The sequence below is a fragment of the Lepidochelys kempii genome, chromosome 9 (genome assembly GCF_965140265.1).
Source record: "Lepidochelys kempii isolate rLepKem1 chromosome 9, rLepKem1.hap2, whole genome shotgun sequence".
In the NCBI taxonomy this organism is placed as follows: Eukaryota; Metazoa; Chordata; order Testudines; family Cheloniidae; genus Lepidochelys; species Lepidochelys kempii.
In genome coordinates this window covers 21,540,646-21,561,406 of record NC_133264.1, presented here as the reverse complement: position 1 = coordinate 21,561,406, position 20,761 = coordinate 21,540,646, and the positions used below count along the sequence as shown (strand labels likewise).

Here is a 20,761-nt window from a genome sequence, read left to right as displayed (position 1 = left end):
TGTTGTGGGAGGTTTGTGAGGCAATTTGTGGTGTACCCAGAAGGGGTTGGCATTGCAAATATTCCTGAAATAAGTGCTGGCTTTGAGAGAAAAGGCTTTCTAAACTGGTCAGGGGCCACTGATGGGGCTCATGCGTCCAATAGTTCATTCTCTGCAAGGAGCACTAGACACAGATGGCAAGGGGTACATCATTATACAGCCCCATCTATAGAGGCAGATTTATAGACATGAACATGGGTTGCAGTAGCAGGGTGCATGATGCCAGGGTTTTACAGAGATCAGGACTTTACCTTCATTGACAAAAAGGGACGTTATTCTCACTGAATGATGTTATAAATGGAGTCACCATCCTCACCCTGTATTTCCATGGCTAGGGCTATAGATTTATCAGGGAGGAGGGGAACAAAGGTCATGGATGTCATGATTTTTCTGTTTATTACTTTTTTTTCCTGTGTGAGATTTTCCCAAAGGCTGGGTCACTAGCCCAGTGTGGAGGGGAGACCTGAAGGGGGGGTTGGTTGTATCACCTCCAAGGTTTGCCCTCCCCATCTCCCTTGTGACAGGAGGTTGGGAAGGTCAAACCTGAGCAGAGCTAGGTCACAACACTGAGTGGGGGGCTGGGCCCAGCCCTAAGGAACAAGCGTTATAGGAGCCACCACTGCCTGGGTTGAGTGTGGGGCAGGCTTGTTCTCCAGTCTCCACCCCAGAACCTTCCCTCCTCTTGAGATGTGGTTAGGGGTATAGTGCTGGGGCAGAGGGTGGTTGGTGCCCCCACACTGGGCAAGTAGGGCATTTTTTTTTTAAAATAAAAAATCAGGGAGAAGTCACAGTAAACAGTAATTGTAACTCTTACTAAATTTAGTGACTGATCCATGATTTTTTATTAAAAAAAAAATGCTGTGACAAATTACAGCTCAAGTCATGACTTCTGAACCTGACTACAATGGGCTTGGAAAAAGGAAGTTCAACTACCCATTCAGTAGCTGTAGGATGGTGGTTGAATGTGCATTTGGCAGACTGAAATCCCATTGGCTGGGCTTTCAGAACCATTATCAATGCTACCTGTGTTGTTGTAGGCTGTGGCATTCTGGACCTCTGGGAGGACAAAGGAGAAACTGTCAACCAAGAATAGATTCAAGCAACTCCTGGATTTCTGAACTGGCACGCACAGCCAGAAAGTGCATCTGTCATAACTAGGGCTGCATGCCCATGTACAGCAGGAATGATGGATGTTTTGTGCACCTACATAACAGGTTTACTTGATCTCATGCAGCAGGAGGGAAGTGGTATTTGTAATTGAGCTGTCCAACAGGACAGGGGCTTGAAATATAAACTGGATTATAGGATTAAATATGGGAATTCTTGTTCACATGGCCATGTCAGGGATTCTTAATTTTTCCTTCAATCCCAGGAAAGCTATCAAAGTTGAGGGTCTTCACAACAAACTATTAACCTAATCTTAAGAGAAGCTTTGCTTTGGTTGGACCTCAGTCCTGCCCATCTTCTGTGTTTCAATCTTGTACATCACAAAAATACATGTAGGAAGGAATGGTCCACACCTAAGTCCAATTCCTAGGCTGTGTATGATACAGTTAGAGACTATATCCTCTATTGAATTGACACTAGACTAGACATTAGGTCTTCTTTTAACTTTCTACCCCTTTAAATTTTACAGTGAAGCAAGGAGAGAGAGTTTCTTCCTTACTTCACATTCTAGTTACCTTGCATCTTTTTAGAAGAGTTAAAAAGATGGTGGCAAGACTGGTTTTACTGCCTTGTATAGGTTTATCCTTTCTATCCCATTATAGATTTGGGAAACCTGAAAGCTCTCATGCAATTCCACCAACCCCTCTGCAGTAAAAACAAAAAAAATTGAAGGATGTCAATATTTCATATTCTGTTATACCAGAACAATTGCACATTTTGACCATGCCCTCTTTGGTGTTAAAACTTATAACAATTAAGTGAGTAACAGTTGACCATGACATTTTGTTAATATACTGAGTTATTTGCTAATAACAAGTGTTCAGAGTTCTAAGTTTCAAATGTAAGATTCACAACTGGAGATATTTATTCATGTTAAATTAACATATGGATACTGGCATTTAGGATAGTGCAGTATATCCTACAATGAGTGAGAATGGCCAAGCTTTGTGATTCAGAGGGCTGTACTGGCAACTGACTTACATATTTTACATAAAATCCTTATGCACACAGTAGAGGAACAAACAGTTTACTCATATTTACCAGAAATTTTGCTGAATAAATTCATATTACATCTTCCATTCAAAGATCTTAAAGCACTTTCCAAGCAAATCAACAACTCTCCTGCTAAGAAGATAAAGGTCTCTTTTACAGGAGAGGAAGCTACAGAAAGTCTGGCAGAATCAGGAACAGAACCCATCGCTCTTGACTCCTCATCTTGCATCTTAACCTCAAGACAATCATGTGGATACACCTGCAGTTTCAGCTTGCACTCACATTGCAGAAGTCATAGGGAGAAGGCAGCAGGAGAACATCTGAAAAACTTGCAGGCCTTATATTGTGACACCTTCATCAGGAGTTTGATTTTACTAAATCTGATCCTCATCAGCAGTTTGTATAGCACACACACTTATTTATGGGTAAGAGGTTTACGTGCACAGCCTTTTATATTCACAAGACTACATGAATGTCTACAATTAGTTCAACAGTTCATTACATTTATTTCTGGGCAGGATAGTTTCTCCTCGAGAGTACAATGATTGCATTTATTAATGCATATGCTTATTGTGTCATCATATCAGAACCCTCCCCACCAGTGGCATCCTGGGAGATATGGAGTTCCTCTAGCATCTCAGCCAGACTGATTCGTGGAGCACCTTCATCATCTGTGTCACTTTCCACTGGAATTTTTGAATCTAAAAAACCAAAAGAAAAACCAAATAAGGGAATAATAGCTCCAAGAAATTTCATAGCTTAAAGCAATGAATACACCCTGTCACTTTCATACAGGCTGCTGCATTATAGACCAATCCTTCCTACAACTGTTCTTTCCCCCCAAATTAGACTTCCACACCAATCCTACCTTTGTTGCAAATACAAAACATGAACACACAGTAATCAAAGGCTGTAAAATACCTGTTGACATTATGACCTCAAGCAATATGCATTTTTCTAAGTGTATGTCACTTTACCCTGAGCATTCAAATCCTTCTGAATTACCAGAAGCTAAATAAAATCTGAAGTCACAAGTGTTTTGACTTACCTTTATAAATATTGACATTCCTTCTAATTGTCTCATCTTCTTCAAGATCTTCAAGGAAGTCCTGGTACTGCCTAAAAAAAGCAACAAACTCAACTGAATACATTAACTCTTCTCTTTTCCTTTAGAATTATGCAAACTCTGGAGTCTGGCAGGCTAGCAGCCCAGTGGAATCATGCCAGATAACTATTTAGGCCAATCCTAGAGGTGAAACTCTACTGCAGGTAAAACCCCAATGGGGATGGGTGGAGAGACTTACTCAGAAAACTTCTGGAGTTGACAAGTGCTCTTGTTTTTATTATACACAGAATACATTTTGTAGAAGCTGCAGCTGTGTGCTTCAAGCACAGATTAAAAATTAAAAAACTTGAAGAGCGGCTTATATTTCTCTGGGTGCTGTGGGGACCACTGAACAAATGGCAGAACCCTAGCTCCATCCCCCAAATCCCAAGTTGCCTGGATGTATTCGAAAACAAGACAGACAACTTTAGAGTTGGGGGAGAAGGATAGGCATGACTCACTGACCACTGCCCTTCTACTTGCATGGGTTTAAGGCACTTATTTTATGTCTTGAGCATGCAGTCAGCACTTAAATAACTGCTCTACATCTCACTTCTTTGCTCCTCTCAAGGGCCATCAAGTGTAGGGAAGCATTGCACACCAAGAAATGATTACAGGATTTGGTCCCTCAGACATATGCTCTTTTAACATATCCATATTTGTAATTCAGTCTTCGGGTAGTTTATAGTATGCCACTAATATTCTGTAGCTTTTACATTCCAATTTAACTCTGATCTTTTGCTTCCATTTTCCAGTCAGCTAGACATTAGAGTTAGTCAGCTGTTGCATACAATTTGTTACTGAACATACCAATGACAAACATTTCCTCTCCCTTGCAGATGTCTCTTTAGACAGCTTAATGTCTAATTGGTTGCCCACAGACATGTGGTCTGTGACCCTACTCACTAATGATGATTCCAGTTTTAAATCTTCGTAGTCCATGCTTATACTGTGTATCTTGAATTTTGCCCACAATCTTACAGCCATTACTAAAGAAAGTTTTACTATATTGTCTCAAATATCAATCTCCCCTGCAATTTCACAAAGCAGTCAAAAGTGGGATGAGGTTTCACTCTAAGCACTCGGGGCTAAATTGTGTCTTTAAGGCACTTCCTGCAGTAGGGAGCAGTGAAGAGGTATACCTCTCCCTGGAATGCAGGGAGACCAGACCTGCTAAGCCATCTTCTGATAATGGTGAGCATGCACTCCCCCTTATGGAGTGCCAGTTGTACCTGCCTGTGTGGAAGAAGAGGAGGAGTGGTGTCTCCACTTATTCTGGATACTCTTTAGACCTGAGCATGAACTAAATCTAGTACCATTATCAGGAGAGATTGAGAAATGCTGCCCATTACTGGACCCTGCACAGATGGTTCAAGGGAAAGAGTTACTGAGCAGAAACCAAACCTTTCGTCATCTGTATCCATGCCTTCTCTGTCCCTTTCCAGCTCTTTCAGTTTCCAGTTCCTGCGACGCTGGCGTTTAGTACGGTCATAACTCTTCTTTATTAAAACCTACACAGAAGATATCATTTTAGACCAATTTTCAGAAAAACACTAACATTCTTTAATCTATGAACCAAGGAATTGTACTGCATTGTGGATTCTGTAATATAATAATTGGTCACAAGAGGGCAGCAATGGAAAGCTGTATAGGATAAATGAGTCAGGCACCTCATTGAGCCTGAATAGTGAAGTTCTCACACGATTTACATAGAGCTTGTCATACAAAGGGCTCCCCAAGTCCTTTCCAAGCTATATATGTGTATGGAAGGAACAGTACACAGTGCTGGCGCAGCATAGATAGGACACAATAGTTTAGGGAAAGAAATGGATACTACAGATCCAGAAGAGCAGATGGGATAACTGATCATCTAATTTGACCTTCTGCATAACACAGGCTACAGGACTTCCTTGAATTAATTCCTGTGTGAGCTAAGGCATGTCTTTAAGAAAGCCAATCAAAACAGGGAAAATTTAAACAGCCAGAATATAATTTCCAAAACTGGAATTTGACCAGGATGTTGGTGCTAATACCTCATTTCCCCAGATTTTTAAGCTAGGACTACAACATACATTTTATAGACCACAACGTTCTCATCTTCAATTATGCACAAGAAGGAGACTCTAGGACCTTACCACATCAGGAACATTGTGGGGGTTCATCTTATTTGCAAATTCGTCATTGAGGTTACAATTGGCCAAGTCATATCTAAAAGGAAGATATTTACAACACACTTAATTGCTTGAATACTTAACCTTTCATGTTTTATACTTCCAAGAAGAAACGAACATGGTATAATTACAATTTTATAGTTCACACAAAAAGAGATACACAACAGGGAAGAAAATCCATGCTACTAAGTATCCTTGATAAACAAGTTAAACTCTTTACATTATAAGGTATCTAACACACACTAACAGCGATCAAGTACATTACATGCTATCAAGCTGCAGAGCATACCCTTCAACCTGTTCCGTTGTCTCCATCCCCTCTTTTCTTCTGACACATTCCAGCATACTTGGTCTTTGAACATGTCCCTACCGTGGCATCTTAAAAACCCTCCCAAGCCTCTCCATGTCTAAGCAGTATGTTTGTCATATGTGCACTCTATACACTCATTGCTTTGATTCTGACTGCTAGCTGACTGACCCCATTCCACTCTGGCTTTTGTCCCTCTATGCCATTGAGACTTCTCTCATTAAGGTCACCAGTGACCTCTTCCTGGCCATGACCAAGGGCCTCTTCTCCACCCTCATTTTCCTGCAACTTCTAATTTTGAAAATTAGAACAGTTCACAATTCTGTTGTGAAAGCATGAGCCGAATCCAGATCAGCTTCCCACAGTTGTGATAGCACTTCAGTGCTAACCATAGCAAAAAGTGGAAAAACTAATTAGATACAATTCTGAACACGCACAGGCAGTAGTACTGAGTCAAAAAGTGCCATTTTTACAAGTTTTGGTTTAGACCAGGGGTTCTCAAGATTGATTGCATTGTGATCCCCCTTCTGACAACAAAAATTACTACACTATCCCAGGAGAGGGAACTGAAGCCTGAGCCCTGCCACCCTAGGTGGGCTGGGGGGGAAGCCGAAGCCCAAGTCTTCAGCCCCTGGCAGGGGGCCTGTAACCTGTGCTCCACTGCCCAGGGCTGAAGCTGAAGTCAGAGCAGTGCCACTCAGGGTTCGGGCTTTGGCCCTGGGCCCCAGCAAGTCTAATGCCAGCCCTGGTGACCCCATTAAAACGGGATTGCAACCCACACTGGGGTCCTGATCCACAGTTTGAGAACCGCTGGTTTAAACAGACACTTTAAAAAACAGAAGCCACCTCTTCTCCTACCAACCCAAAATCCTTTTCCAAAATGACAGAATTACAAGATCTTTCCTGTCCCCCATGTCCTGTAACTTTGGGGTCAGTGTTACAGGAAGTTGAGATTTTATTAATCTGCAAAATCTGTCTCAGTCAATCAAATATTGATTGAAAATAGCATATATCATACAAACCCCAAGACTAGGTCTCCAGGATTTAGAAGGTGCCCCAAGTGAGTGCGGCAGAAATACTGATTATCTGTATTCATCTCTGAGGTTTTCTGTACCCAGGCTTCAGCAAGAGTGTGCTTGAAAAATGGAAACAAACATTTTTGTAATGAGATGGAGAGTTTCATTTTCTGCTGCATAATTAAAAACACTTCTATTGCTGTACTATGTACCATTTAATATTGCATCAGTAATACTGGCTTTCTGTATCCAGCTTATATTTCCATTTTCTTATGGTTAATGATTGTCTTTACTGAAGACAAACAAATGGAAACAATGGGAAATTTGCACAGATTCCATTTAGATTTCCTCCTATAAATATGATCACAAAGATTGTTTTTATTTCATTATGTACCATATAGAGTTGTTGGATCAATATTATTTGGTAAGGAAATATAAAAAACGTAGAGCAGCAAACCAAAGGCTAGGCATTGTTACATAGAAGTCTCTGTGTAGGACAAAAAAGTGCCAAGCCACAGTCTTGTGTGGAGGAAGGAAGGAAGGACGGACAACAAGGAGGAACAACTGCTACAAGATCTGTAATAAAACACTATTAAGAGAGGTGAATTGACTTCTGAACACCAGTCTCTAGTACTAATTTGACCTAAGCATTCAGGTGGAATATTTGTCAAGATATTTATCAAATATGGTTCATTTAGTTATAATGAATCTTAGCTGGTATCCACAATCCTCTTAAGTGTTGGGCTGCATAAAATGCTTCATTATGAAATTGTGACCTAAAATATTAACCTAAGAGTAAGCAGCTTATAACAATCAAATTTTAACTTAATGTTGAAGCAAAATAATTTCTGAAAAGGGAATTCATATGATGTGTATGCAATTCCCAGTGAATGAGAACAATGTACTGCACCTTTCTTAGGGGAAAGCTTCACCAGCTAACAATATTCAGAACATTTTGGGCTATATTTGGAAAAACGTGCAGTATGCTTTGTAACATCAAGTGAGCCAAAACAGAATCCCAGACAAGGAACCCGGTTTCCAAAGTGTTAAATAAGGCAAATAAACTCTTACTTTGTTTGATCTCATCCCTGCACCTGCACCTTGTTTTCTCTCTTGGACCCTGGTGATATCTATTACAATGAACTCCTCCAACTGCTTTGGATGGAACAAGCTATTGAAAGGGTGACGCCAGTAAGTGTTTCCATCAATGTCAGCAACTGAAAGGGCAAATACAGACCTTTGTGGGCACAGGAAAATTGCTTTCGGACTCAATATGCATTATTAAGCCAAAAATCAAGGCAACTTTCAAATGATCAGTGATATTACACTTCAACAGAGTAGAAGCATTGAGGCCAGGTGTACACTATAAACTATTGCTGATGTAGCATTGTCTAAATCAGGGTGTGATCTGACTGACAAGAGTCCCTAGTGTAGATGCAGTTATACAGTACCAGCAAAACTGTACTTTTGCCAGTATAGCTTATTTTGTTAGGAGGGGAAGGGAAGACTGGAATAAGCTACACCCACTCTAGGAGTGCTTCGCTGGTAAAATATACTGGTACTGCTATTCCCATGAAGCACTCCTAGTGCAGACCTGCCCTGAGTCACATGTCAGTTTGCATTCTGTATCTCCATCTTAATTCTAAAGGAATATGCCTGTGATAGACCAAGGCCTGGTCTACATTTAAAAAGTCGCTTCTAACCAACACACCTGGGCTGGCAAAACCCCTAACGTAGACAGTTTAATTCTGGTATAAACGACACCGGCAATACAAGAACCCAACTATCAGAGCTGGCTGGTAGAGCTGTAACAATAAACCCTTTCTCAAGCAGACACGGCTAACATGGCACAGCAAAGTGACAAAAGGAAAATATCATCCAGATAGCCTCTGCAATTCTTTCATTTGTGGTACATTTTGTACGCAATAGTAGAGAATTCAGGGGCAAAGATTAATTTTAGTTTGCCATTAATTTGTTCGGCAGTGAGCAAACGGATTTAATCTTTCATAATTAAGGTCTGAAACACAAGATGTGCATCAGGAAAACATTCAGTAAGAACAATGCCAACAGAAGAATGCTGTTCTCACATTAGCCATGCCATCAGGGGCTCGTTCACCTGCACATCTACCAATGTGATATATGCCAGCAAGTGCCAGCAATGCTCCTCTGTCATATACATTGGCCAAACCGGACAGTCTCTATGCAAAAGAATAAATGGACACAAATCTGACATCAGGAATCATAACATTTAAAAACCGGTAGGAAGAGAACACTTCAACCTCTCTGGCCACTCAGTAAATGACTTAAGGGTGGCAATTTTACAAGAGAAAAGCTTCAAAAACAGACTCCAACGAGAAACTGCTGAGCTTGACTTAATATGCAAGCTAGATACCATTAACTTGGGTTTGAATAGAGACTCGGAGTAGTTGGGTCATTACACATATTGAATCTATTTCCCTGTGTTAAGTATCCTCACACCTTCTTGTGAACTGTCTAAATGGGCCATCTTGATCATCACTACAAAAGTTTCTCTCCTGCTGATAATAGCTCATCTTAATTAGCCTCGTACAGTTTGTATGGGAACTTCGTGTGTCTCTCTTCTTACTATATGTTCCATTCTATGCATCCGATGAAGTGGGCCGTAGCCCACGAAAGCTTATGCTCTAATAAATTTGTTAGTCTCTAAGGTGCCACAAGTACTCCTGTTCTTTTTGCAGATACAGACTAACACAGCTGCTACTCTGAAACAGAAGAAGAATTACTAGACAACAGGATTAACGCTCAAGGGGAAAAAACGAACAACAGCTCCCCTCCCCCAACTTACTCTGCAGAGTGTTGGGATCAATGAGGTGGACAGCACTTGTTACTCTGATGCACACACAAATCTGGCTCATATTCCCAAGGCTCTGTGCCAGTTTTGGAGACAGACATACAACATTGTCCTGTGCAGCAAGAGACAAAATTTCACACATTTGTTTTCTTGTTTTTAGTTATATTCAGATTTTTAGCGAAGTACTAAAACTTTTTTAAACAAGTCCTTAAATTGAGTTTGAGAACAACCACTATTACCATTCAACATAAATGCTATGAACAAACAACTGGGGGTGGGGAGTAGATGAGGGGAAATCTAATTCTACAATACTGCGTGGCTGAGAAGTGAGTTTCTAACCTTCTCATGGCAAATCTTTGACAACTGGTAAGAAAGTAGCTTTTTAGTTACAGCACAAAGCCATTTCCCCCTCAACCTTCAGTTGAACAAAGGAGGAAGACACTGTCCACCTGCATGGTTCTCCTACTTAGCAGAAAGTTTTGGATATTTCTGTAAACTTGAGGAAAGTTAAGGTTGTACCATATTAAGGTTTCTTCAGGGATCACTCTTTACTTTTTCGGGGATTAACATTAATTGTTTTCTCAGGGTATAAAGTACTGATAAGAAGGCAGTAGTGTGGGTCTCTGTCTCGTAAATTAGCAAAAATGCTCAAAGGTGGAAAAGATGTTTTACACTAACTATAGTACATATTCAGCAGGGCTCAATTTGTGAGCAGCAGTACTTTTCTTAACTACCCAAATGACTAGGCTATAAATACTGGATAAATTTTTAGGCATTGTCTAAAATACAGACCTCAATTATCTACAGATAACCACCCTCATTAATATAAATATTGTAGTAATACCCAAAGGGGCTAATCAAAATCTCATTAAAGCCCCACTGTGCTAGACTCACTATAAACACACACCAAGACTATCCCTGCTCGGAAGAGCTTTTCACACTTGGTGCAGTTATTTTTTTTAAACTTGCCCAGAAGTTTATGTTTTGCCTATATTTTGCTTCTCCGGCTACTGGACTGAGACAAACCCACATGACACCCTGACAACCACTACCACTGCTAATGGTCATCTTCATGTGGGTCCAGCAAACTTTCAACATGTAAATCAAAGAAGAGGTGCAAATTAATATATAATGCATGGAAACACAAGTGTATGTTTTCAGTGCATTGGAATACGTATTTACCTTAATATTTAAAAGGTGTTATTACATAAGTGCTACTATACCAGAATCCTCTCTAAAGCCAGCAAAAAAGCATTTTTACGTGTTAAGCAATACAGAACAGAGGTGCAGTTTGAAGGTTATAGGTAAATCTACTTTTCAGTGAAATGAGCCAAAAACCCAGTTTGCAAGATCTTTGAAAGCGAACAGGGAAATTCTCAAGCCATTATCTCTCTCAAAACACTTCACACGATTGTACACCAAACTTTTCAGTCAAATTCTACCATGGGATGAAATTTAGCATGCAAATTTTGAGGTGGATTGGTTTTGCTTTTGACGTAATTATACAGGTATGTTGCACATTGGGCTTGTAAGTGCTGGTTTCAGCCAGAAGTTTGGAGAAACAAGCACTCTACCCCCTTTCTGAGCATGCTTTTTAAAATACTTTCCAAACTAATGGACTGCTTGATGACAGCTTTTTTCACTAAGAACACATTTACCTTAAAAGATCTTGTTTTAAAAAAAAAAAAAAAATCCTGACTCATGATCAAAAATGTAAATTACAGCCACTGTAAATTGATAATATATTTTATTCCTTTAAAAAAAATAAAAAAGAAAGCTACCTTACATACTGGAACAATCTCCACAGAGAAAGTGCTTTTGTAATTGTAGGCATTGCTATGAATATCATGCGAAATCAAACGCTGGGATGATTTTGATCTAAAAAGCATAAATAAAACTTTAAAGGAGCAAAATGAGGCATAAGAAATATACAGAAGGTAATTCATTCTCTCAGCACAAAATATCGTAGTAGAAATACTTGCAAATATATGGCTTCATATCACAAGAAAACTAGGAATAACATGGAAAACAGGACAATGGACAAAAGGGTTAGTTCCATGATGTCTCAGCTGATGGAGAAAATTGGAGACTTCGGGGCTGGTAGCTTCACTTTGTTGTAATTACAAAAGACTCATTGCATCCAAGAACTGCTGATTCTGCACTTTACATACAATTTTCAAAATAAAGGATCAGCAAAGTAATTTTCCAACAGCTCTTGAATATCTGAGTTAGAATGTGATAAACTATGGCAAAATACCTGGAAGGAACTGTACACTGAAGAAAGTCTACCATCTTCTGGGCATGTTGCTTTGAACCATAATAGAAATCCAGGCCATCTTAAAGAAAATACAGCTACATGAAGATACTATATTGTACTTTAAATGGGTATTTTTCACCATAAAAAGGCTATATCTAAGTCATACCTCTCAGCAACCAATGTGCACAAAAATGGAATACTAGTACTTATTTTTCAGACCCAGAGACTTCCAATTTCGATTACTTCAGTCATTTTACATAAAGATTATTGGCAAGCCACTTCACTTACCATGAATCTCTTTGATCCGAAGAGTATTTTGATGAAGCCTGTGTTTTAAAATCAATTGTTCCAAATAGTAGAAAGTTTTTTTGTGCAGAGTCTAAAGTTAAAAAGTCAAATCTAGATTAGATTATGAAAATGTAACAACCTTCAAGTTATCTGCAAATGCATCAACAGGGTAACCATGAACATGGAACGATCAACTGAAGCAGAAATAAAATAAATAGTTCTTATATAGTGCTTTTTATCAGTAGCTCTCCAAGCACTTTACAAAGGAGGTCAGTATCATTATCCCAAAATTACAAATGGGGAAACTGAATAAGCTTAGACACTGAATGAAGTCTTTATTACAAGAGAACTACTGAAAATTTACCATACATGTACATAAATGCGCAAGCAACTGCTCCATTTATGCCTTTCTGTGTTGCTTTTAAACCTCTATTTCTTATTTACTCTTATTTCTTGTTTCTGTAATATTGATTTTCTCAATACATTGGATCCTAAACAATTATAAATAACCCATCCTTCTGATTCTAATGGGATTAATTTAACTGATATTATAAAACCGAAATGATTTAAAAAAAACAAATTCAACTAGCCCCATGAGCTACATGGCACTAAAATTGTAATATGCACCCATTCACTTCCTTTTCTCAAGCGGTGTACTTGAATACTAGTTAAAGAAATGCAAATATGGACATTTTAAAAAAACAAGCTATTCAAAGGTTCAGTTTATATATCTGATCACCTTATCAAACACTGCACAGCTTAAAGATTATTGCCTAGGAAGTGTGTTTTCCATCACTTTAGAAGCAAAACAGTTTCAGGAGGATGCAAACTGCCAGCAGGCAGTCTGCTAAGAACAAGATTATTTAGACTAGTCAAGTCTTAGGCAGACCTGAAAGGAATCACAGAAGGACTGTACAAAACTAAGGCTATGTCTATCACACTGCAGCTGGAAGCGTGCCTGCCAGTTAGGGTAGATATAGATGCTAATATGTGGACATTGTGGCACTGGCTAGTTGGCGGAGTACAAGCCCACTCTCCTCCCCAGGTCCATACTTGTGTGGCTGGACTGGACTGATGAAATATCTATCTACGCAGCTCTTAATTAGCATGCTAGCTTGAGTGGATTTAGCATGTCTGTATACCTGGTTGGAAGGCCCAGTTCCAGCTGCAGTGTAGACATACCCATCAGTGTCTGAGCAATAGAATGACTGAAGTTGGCTGTTGGTCAAAGCAAAATATTGGGGTAAAATAAAACACTTCCCGCTGCTTTTTCCTAGCAAAAAGTGAAATAGTCACAACTGCAGTTAGAAAGTCTCAGAAATTTTTTGAGTATATTAAGTGTCCTAAACATTAATTTCAAGTGGGAAAAATCGAAAAACACATTCTTAAAAAACGATATCAGGTCTTATTTTAATAAAGCACATTTTATAGTCTTACATTACAAGGTTTTAGAATTTTTACATAAGGCAAAGGTGCATCCTCTAGAGAATCTCTGCATATTGGTAGGACTTAGCAAGACAGCATCAGTTATATTTTCATGTTTAGAAGGTTACCTTTGCAACCAAAATGGCTAGAAATCATATTTAATTAAAAGCTAGTGGCTCTCCAGATGAGCAGTGAAGTTTAAGAAAAGCAAAAATTGAAGAATTCATGACAACCTGTGACAGCATTACAAATAACCTACCTTAACAATGACATATGAAATGCCCCACAGACAAGTGTAAAATAAAACATATCAGAAAGTGCAACTTAGATGCTCAGACACTCACTTTATCTGAATTAGTTTTAGACTTATGGAAAAAAGATGTAGGTGTTAGCTCACTGTATGGCTGGGGCCAAAAAAGGAAACAAGAGGTCAGCTAATGTTAGGAGGAGGCTGGAGAAAAAGGAAAATATTTCACCACCACTATAGGTGGGGCTGGTAGCTTCACTTATTAAGATTGCCCAGAACTTCCCATTATAAGACCCTGTTTTTAGCTACTTATAATAATTTCACTGATCTTTACTATTTGGGCTGAAACTTCCATGCCAAGAGCCTGCCTCTGGCTGGTATATTTTTATTTTTTAATGTCAGCCAAAAGGGTTCAGTCATTTTCGAAAACAAGGCAATGGAAAAAAAATAGTTTTGCAATGTTAAAGAAATTCTGGTGACCTTTTCTTTGAAAAGCTCTGGTGGCCCCATACTTTGGAGCATATGTACAAGGCTGGCAACCTTAATTCTGATATTTCCTAAATACCTTATTGACTTTGCAACTTTAAAAATGTTCCTTAAACATTTTTGTGTGCACAATATACTACATATGCATGAGATTGATGGTTCATGTTCACTTTAAGTTCTGATGCTCACCCTTTTAGGCCAGGAAACAGAACTTCTCATCCCTTCCCCCAAGGCCAGGTGAGCTGGAATCAGAGGAGCAGGGTTTTCTTCCTCCTTTCCTTATAGGTGGGTGAGGGTAAATAGCTATCATCATCTCTACATGCCTCTTCCATAATCCCCAGCCCTCCATCCAAGCATGTCAATATTGCATATTGCCTGACACATGAAGATGCATACCAGAGAGGCAGATCGGGAAGGGTGTTTACCTGTCTATATGAGATCCCTCTCCCAGCTACTGGCTTGTGGTTCACTGGGATGCATAGGCTTAAAAGTTTTGGATAAGAGGAGAGTAAAAGAGTTCCTAAAGAGATGACCAAAAGAGAATACAGAAAAAGCACAAAGAAGGCTAGTGAAGCATCTGCAGTTACTTTAATTGGGATACAGCGTGAAGGGCCATTAATGTTCATGCCTCAGAGAACAGACTGGCTGGGGCGAGGGAAAGATTTCCACCTTATGTTTGCAGACTGCATTCCTGTATTGGCCAGATGCATTTGAGAAGCTTATGCTTCAAAAGAAGGCATTCAGTATTGGTCACCTGACCGGTTACTGAACTAGACGGATACTGAAGAACATTACTATTGTTTTTACCTTTTGTCTGACCTGAACCACTGCTTTCCAGAAATCCTTAGCTTCAACTCTATGACAGTCATCACACATTTGAGGCTGAACTACATACTCCACCACAAACACTTGTTGAAGGATTGCTCCATTCATCACCTGCAGAATCAAATTTAAGAATGATTACAAATTTTCTTTCTTCTGGTTGAAGATGGCGCCATTTTATAGTTTACATCACTGATGCAAATATTCAACCAAAAATTAGTATATTATAGTTCAAAGTAACTGGTATAGTAAGATTACTTGACAGCCATTGTTATGCTATGCATGGAGGTTGGCAGTACTATTCATGAAATATAAATGTTATGCTTTTATGAAGGCCTCAATTTTCCAAATAATTACTCAGAAAAATGGAGAAAATCATATTTTAAAAAACAAGATAAAAAAAGTTGCCTGCTTGTCTTCAGAAATTATTATAAACCTGTCTCTTTAGGCGGTTGAATCTTTCATTAACTTCTCTGCCTGCATAGGGTTACCTTTCCTCCCTGCAGCTGAGAAAGCAAAATGCCTTCCTCAGGTCACTGTCAATACTGCTCCATTTGTGGGCTTTAGGCACAGTGAAATCAGCATCTTCCTCCAAGACAAGCAAATAACCTCTGGAACATTCTTGGCCTCCACCAGCCAACAGAGAATTGCCTTTCTGTACGCTACTGTATTTGTCGCCTAAAATAGTGCTTAGAAAAAAAAAACCTGTAAGAGGTGCAATGGATCTCAATTACCTCTTTTTGTACTGTCAGCTTTATCTTAAGTCTCCTGGAATGTGGTTCAGTCCAAACAAAGCTTGCTTCGATCAGCCGCACCTGTCAGTAGAAACAGAGAAGATTATTCATTATCCTCTAGTTGATAACCTGTCAGACTCTCTAACATGCATGTTTAAAGCATGAAAAGTTAACCATTAAGAACACAAGCTTCAGGTAATGAGTTACAAAGTACACTATCAACAATTGAGGACTGGAAGACATTTAAGAAACATGTTTAGCAGTACAACAAACCCAATCAATATTATTCATGCTACACCTCCACATAATTAGATTGAAAAAATTTCTTCAACCTAAAACCACCAACATAGAACTACTACTACAGCCATTTGTGCTTTTGCTGCAAGTTGTCAAGTAACAAACTGCCAGTTACTTAAACAATGTAAAAAAGGCTTACTGAAATGGTTACTGTGCGCTACTGTAAATTTAACCGAAATAAATAAGATAGTGGTCTATTTCTGAGTCCAAACTGCAATGTGGTGGCACAAGACCAACCAATATCTGGTAACACTAACATGATTGTCAAATGCATAATATATGTTTCGTTTAATAGCGGAAATTCATTTTGATAACTGAATGCTTTCTTTAGGGATGTGTTTTGTTTGTATTAACCAGATCTAGCTCCAAACTCGGTGAAATCCTGGCCTTGCTGAAGTCAATGGGAGTTTTACTATTGATTTCAATGAGGTCAGGATTTCAGCCTCCACCTTTAACATAAATCAACTGATTCTGGGTAGTCAGTCACATTGACCACTACCCTGTAAGTTCTAAAGTCTATACAAGTTAATCAGATCTTATTTTATACAGCGCAAATGCAATTCAGTGACTAACCTTACTAAGCGAAGCTTTGATTTTTTTAAGACACAAAGTTAGAAGTTCTCTCGATTCTAAGGCACACTGAACCCAAGTTCCTGGAGGCTGAAGATATCTGAGATAAAGGAAAACTTTCAATGATTTAAATTATTCAGAGATCACTGTTTATTTAAAACATTATTAGGTTTAGAAAAAGAAAATGTTTACCATAAACCCCAAACTGGTGCTTCCCTAATAAAACATTAAGATCCACGTTCTTCAGAGGTACAGTACTTTAACTTTTCCCCAACTCTGACCCACCCACTTTTTCCTTCAGAAACTACTTAATCAGTCTACTTTTTTCCTACATGTGCCTCCAAATCCCAGAATTAATACTGCTTCAGCAAAAGAAAAGCCTTAAAATAATAATTAAAAACAAAAAAACAGATAAGGTCAAAACAGACATTTGCATTCTGTGAATATAAACTTGGTCATTTCCAACCATTGCTTATGATATTAATGAAAAATATCACAAATTTAACATTTTAGTGACATATTAGCCTAAAACCTACGGTGTAATCACACCATACCTCTCACACTGTTTGCAGAAGTGAACCGTGACTTGTTTGGGGATTCCTTCTGTGATATCCACCTGAGTTCGTAAACATGCCACGCACATGTTCGCAGGGTTTGGTGGGATTGGGATGCCACACTGGCAGCACAGGCTTGAGTAAATGAAGCAGAATTAACAAATGAAAAATAAACACCATACTTGGGGGCACTCAGAGGAACAAAGGCAGAGAAAAATGTTGTGATAGAAGGAAAAAGGCCTGCTGCCAGCCAAGACACACACCAATGCATCCTGTCACTGTGCACTTTGTCTGGAAGCTTGTATGGGTTTGGCCTGAAATGAAGACCCAGATCCCCCCAGGGTGTCAGTGACCAATGGCCAACCCAGCTCAAGCCACCGGTGGAAAGCGACGCCTGTACTGGCTGCGCTGGGGAAGGATTCCCGACTCGTGGTGCTTCTCCACGGACTCCCCTCGCAGGGAATTTCAGAGACGTCCGAGCTTCCATTTCCTGCCCTCCCCGCTATGGGTTCCGGGGACCCGGCCGGGGCCTCACAAGAGACCGGGCACTTCGCTCCAGTCCTACCCAACCCGACCCCATAACACCCTCGCGGGCCCCACCCCGTCCGGCGGGCAGCGCCAGGCCCGTGTCACTTACATGTTGCCCTGGCTGGGGGCCACCGGCGCCTTCATGTACTCCATGTCCGGCCACACGGCTCCTGGGAGGGCGGAGAGCCGGGTTAGCGCGGGCTCGGGGCACCCTGGTGGCAGGGCGGCGAGGTCCCCGCAGGGGTCCCCCTCCCGGGCCTGCACACGGGTCTCTCTCCGCGCACACAGGCGGAGGGCGCGAGGCTATGGTAGGCCCGCGGCCCCGGGCGGCGTGTGCGGGCCGACAAGGGCCGAGTGCCCGGGCAACCCACAAGCAGACACGTGTCGTGTCGTGTCGTGTCGTGTCAGGCCGGGCCGGGCCAGTCCCGCTACGCCGCCGCCCACCCCTTCCCGCCGAGTCGGTGGCAGGGCCGGTCCCGCGCCCCTCTCCCAGCCGGCGGCGCGAGGGACCCTTTCCTCACCAGCACCCACTACCCCGTGGGCGCTCTGCACTCGGCCCTTCCCAGCTCAGCCTCGACTTCCGGGTTCCTTCCGGCAGAGCACCGGCCGGAGCCGAAGTCCCGCGAGAACAGGGCGTAGGCGGGGACGGTGGTTGTTTACCTCAAGCAAGGTTGAGCTGACCCGCCCTTGCGGTTTCTTAGCCAATCCGCGGCCGCGGAGTTAACGCTTAGGGGCCGCGTTCGGAGCTGCGACCCCGCGTCCCGCCCCGCCCCGGGGAGGCTGACAGCGAAACCCCCGTGCTCGTCTTTACTATGGTGTCCCTGAAGAGGTGGCTGGCATCCTCCATCCCTCTGAGTGTGCCCTGCTGATGGAAGTCCTCGCGCTCCCGGATCTTATGCAGATGAGCCACCTCCTCCTGCAGCTCTTTCCTGCTTCCCTGTGGGACTCCACCCTCTCACCTGTGCTGGTTCCCCCTGCCTGGCTTTTGTCAGTAGGGATGTTCAGGTCCTATTCCTAGCAAGTCAAGACCAGAGTCGGGACAGAAACCTCCAGGGTCAGAATGCCTGGCTTGTGGGGGGCTCCAGATGTGCAGGAGATGGTAGTGGTGGCAACATACCACTTTCCTCCTGGGGTAGGGTTCTTCCTTGTAGAGTATCTGAAAGTAAAGGAAACAAAAGCAACACCCAACTCTAACTTGCTGTCTCCCATAACTAGCTAGCTGGCTGGCTGGCTGGCTCCTTACTGCCATTGTCTTACCAGCCCCAGGCAGCCTGTATGCTTTTAAAGATTGGGCCCCACACACAGCTCTAGTGGGTGACTCAACCCACCCCCTCACTCATCCACTCTAATCACTACCCTATCCAATCACAAGCTGCATTGCTCTCATTTCAAAGGACCCCTTGCTAGGAAGCAGGGGCTGACACACCTAACTTGATGGCAAGTTCCCAGCACAGAAAGTGCTTCTCTTCCCCCCTGCCCCAAAAGTTGATCAATAATACAATAGAAGTGCCCTAGAGATACTATCCAGCAGCTTAACTTCCTTAATCTCCCAGCTGTCTTTGTCTCACCAGCCACTTGTCTAGCAGTGCAGAAACTAGGGGCCTGGACTATTAGATACGTTAAGGCTAATATAAAAGTAAGTAGAAACAAATGTTTACAGCACACAAGTTTAATAAAATCGCAGATCAATCTCTGTTCCTCTATATATTGTTGGTCTGATCCTGGAAGTTCCTGAGCACTTCCTGCAAGTGCTGAAGGCCCTCCACTCCCATTGATTTCATCTGGGCATTGAATGGGCTCAGCACATTTTAGGATTGGGCCTTGTAGAAGTAATGGATACCTAGGTAACTTATTTCAGAGAGGTAGCCATGTTAGTCTGTATCAGCAAAAACAACAAGGAGTCCTTGTGGCACCTTAGAGACTAACAAATTTATTTGGGCATGAGCTTTCGTGAGCTTATGACCAAATAAATTTGTTAGTCTCTAAGGTGCCACAAGGACTCCTTGTTTTTTCTAGGTAACTTAGTTTTACCGAGTACACCAGGACAAAAATGTCTCATTGTTATTCTGGTGTACAGCTTTGCTCTTGGAAGTTCCTTCTTAGGAAGTGTTGATTCCCACTGTGTAATTTCAGATGGACTGAGGCAAGAGCTAGGGAGTCTGTAAGGCTGGGGAGAAGGAAGTTTTAGTGATCTATACAGGAGGTGAGCAGGGGTTGGATGACTACAGTCTTAGATAGTCTGTAATGGCAGTCAGACAGATCAGTGATTGCCTGTCAGAATAGCTGGAACCTATTGCACTATTTGTGGTGCACACCTGTCAACATTTTCCGGCTTCCCCCAGAGTTAATCTTGAAGGATCTTCTCCAGGTTCCCCACCAGGACTTGTCAGCTCTTCCAGCACTAATCATCTTGCTCTGAGGGTGGCTATTGGTCTTTTGGAGTCTTGCTGCAATTAACTAGCTGAGTACAAGTGCTTGCCACAAAAGTCTGAAGCTGAAATCACTTGAGGCCCTCTGTACCACTTAAATCCCATATTGGGGATAGAGGGAGAGGCTCCAGTAGAATGAATTCATAGAGGATGCCTTCTGTGTGTTGTAGGAGTTATTGCATAGCTTTCTAGTGTGTATGGGGGGAACACAGCAAGAGGAATATGTTGGCAGACCATCACTCCTATCACATGGATCCAGTGGCCCTAATATCCTGCGCATGTGGTGAGTAATGTACTAGGGGCATTGGTTGCAGATACTGTTCCAAACCACATGGTGGAGTACATGTTGTGGAATGGGAAGAGCTGCACTGGCTCCATGTTGTGCATTTCAATCTCCCAAGTGTTATCAACTCAGATCTTACTGTGAGTCTTGCAATATTTGGTGTTTACCTTGAAGTGCCAGCTCTGGGGGACAAGTGATTAGATGAGAATCTCA

At 41.4% G+C, this 20,761-nt stretch overlaps 1 protein-coding gene across 2 annotated transcripts; it reads right to left on the bottom strand.

Moving 5' to 3' along the window:
• Positions 1-2,217: 2,217 nt before the first annotated feature.
• Positions 2,218-18,464, bottom strand: NMD3 (NMD3 ribosome export adaptor). Of its 2 annotated transcripts, XM_073359496.1 has the most exons (16): positions 18,358-18,464; positions 17,946-18,006; positions 17,309-17,443; positions 16,758-16,854; positions 15,888-15,968; positions 15,139-15,267; positions 12,174-12,264; positions 11,886-11,964; positions 11,410-11,506; positions 9,623-9,740; positions 7,870-8,015; positions 6,805-6,917; positions 5,440-5,512; positions 4,709-4,815; positions 3,248-3,318; positions 2,218-2,900 (listed from the first exon to the last, which is right to left on the bottom strand). In XM_073359496.1, exons 2-16 carry the CDS (start codon positions 17,987-17,989, stop codon positions 2,767-2,769), a joined length of 1,515 nt encoding a protein of 504 aa, XP_073215597.1. In that variant the 5' UTR covers positions 17,990-18,006; positions 18,358-18,464; the 3' UTR covers positions 2,218-2,766. The 2 variants fall into 2 exon arrangements, with proteins under 2 accessions (XP_073215597.1, XP_073215596.1); XM_073359495.1 differs by having other exon boundaries at positions 17,946-18,448.
• Between the last annotated feature and the right edge of the window lie 2,297 nt (positions 18,465-20,761).

Coding starts and splice junctions, on each gene's coding strand:
- NMD3 (XM_073359496.1), bottom strand. CDS start 17,989: ATGGAGTACATGAAGGCGCCGGTGGCCCCCAGCCAGGGCAACAT. Junction 15,268..15,887: donor AGCTGACAGTACAAAAAGAG/GTAATTGAGATC, acceptor TTGATTCTGCAG/GTGATGAATGGAGCAATCCT. Junction 4,816..5,439: donor CCCACAATGTTCCTGATGTG/GTAAGGTCCTAG, acceptor TCTTCTGTGTAG/GTTTTAATAAAGAAGAGTTA.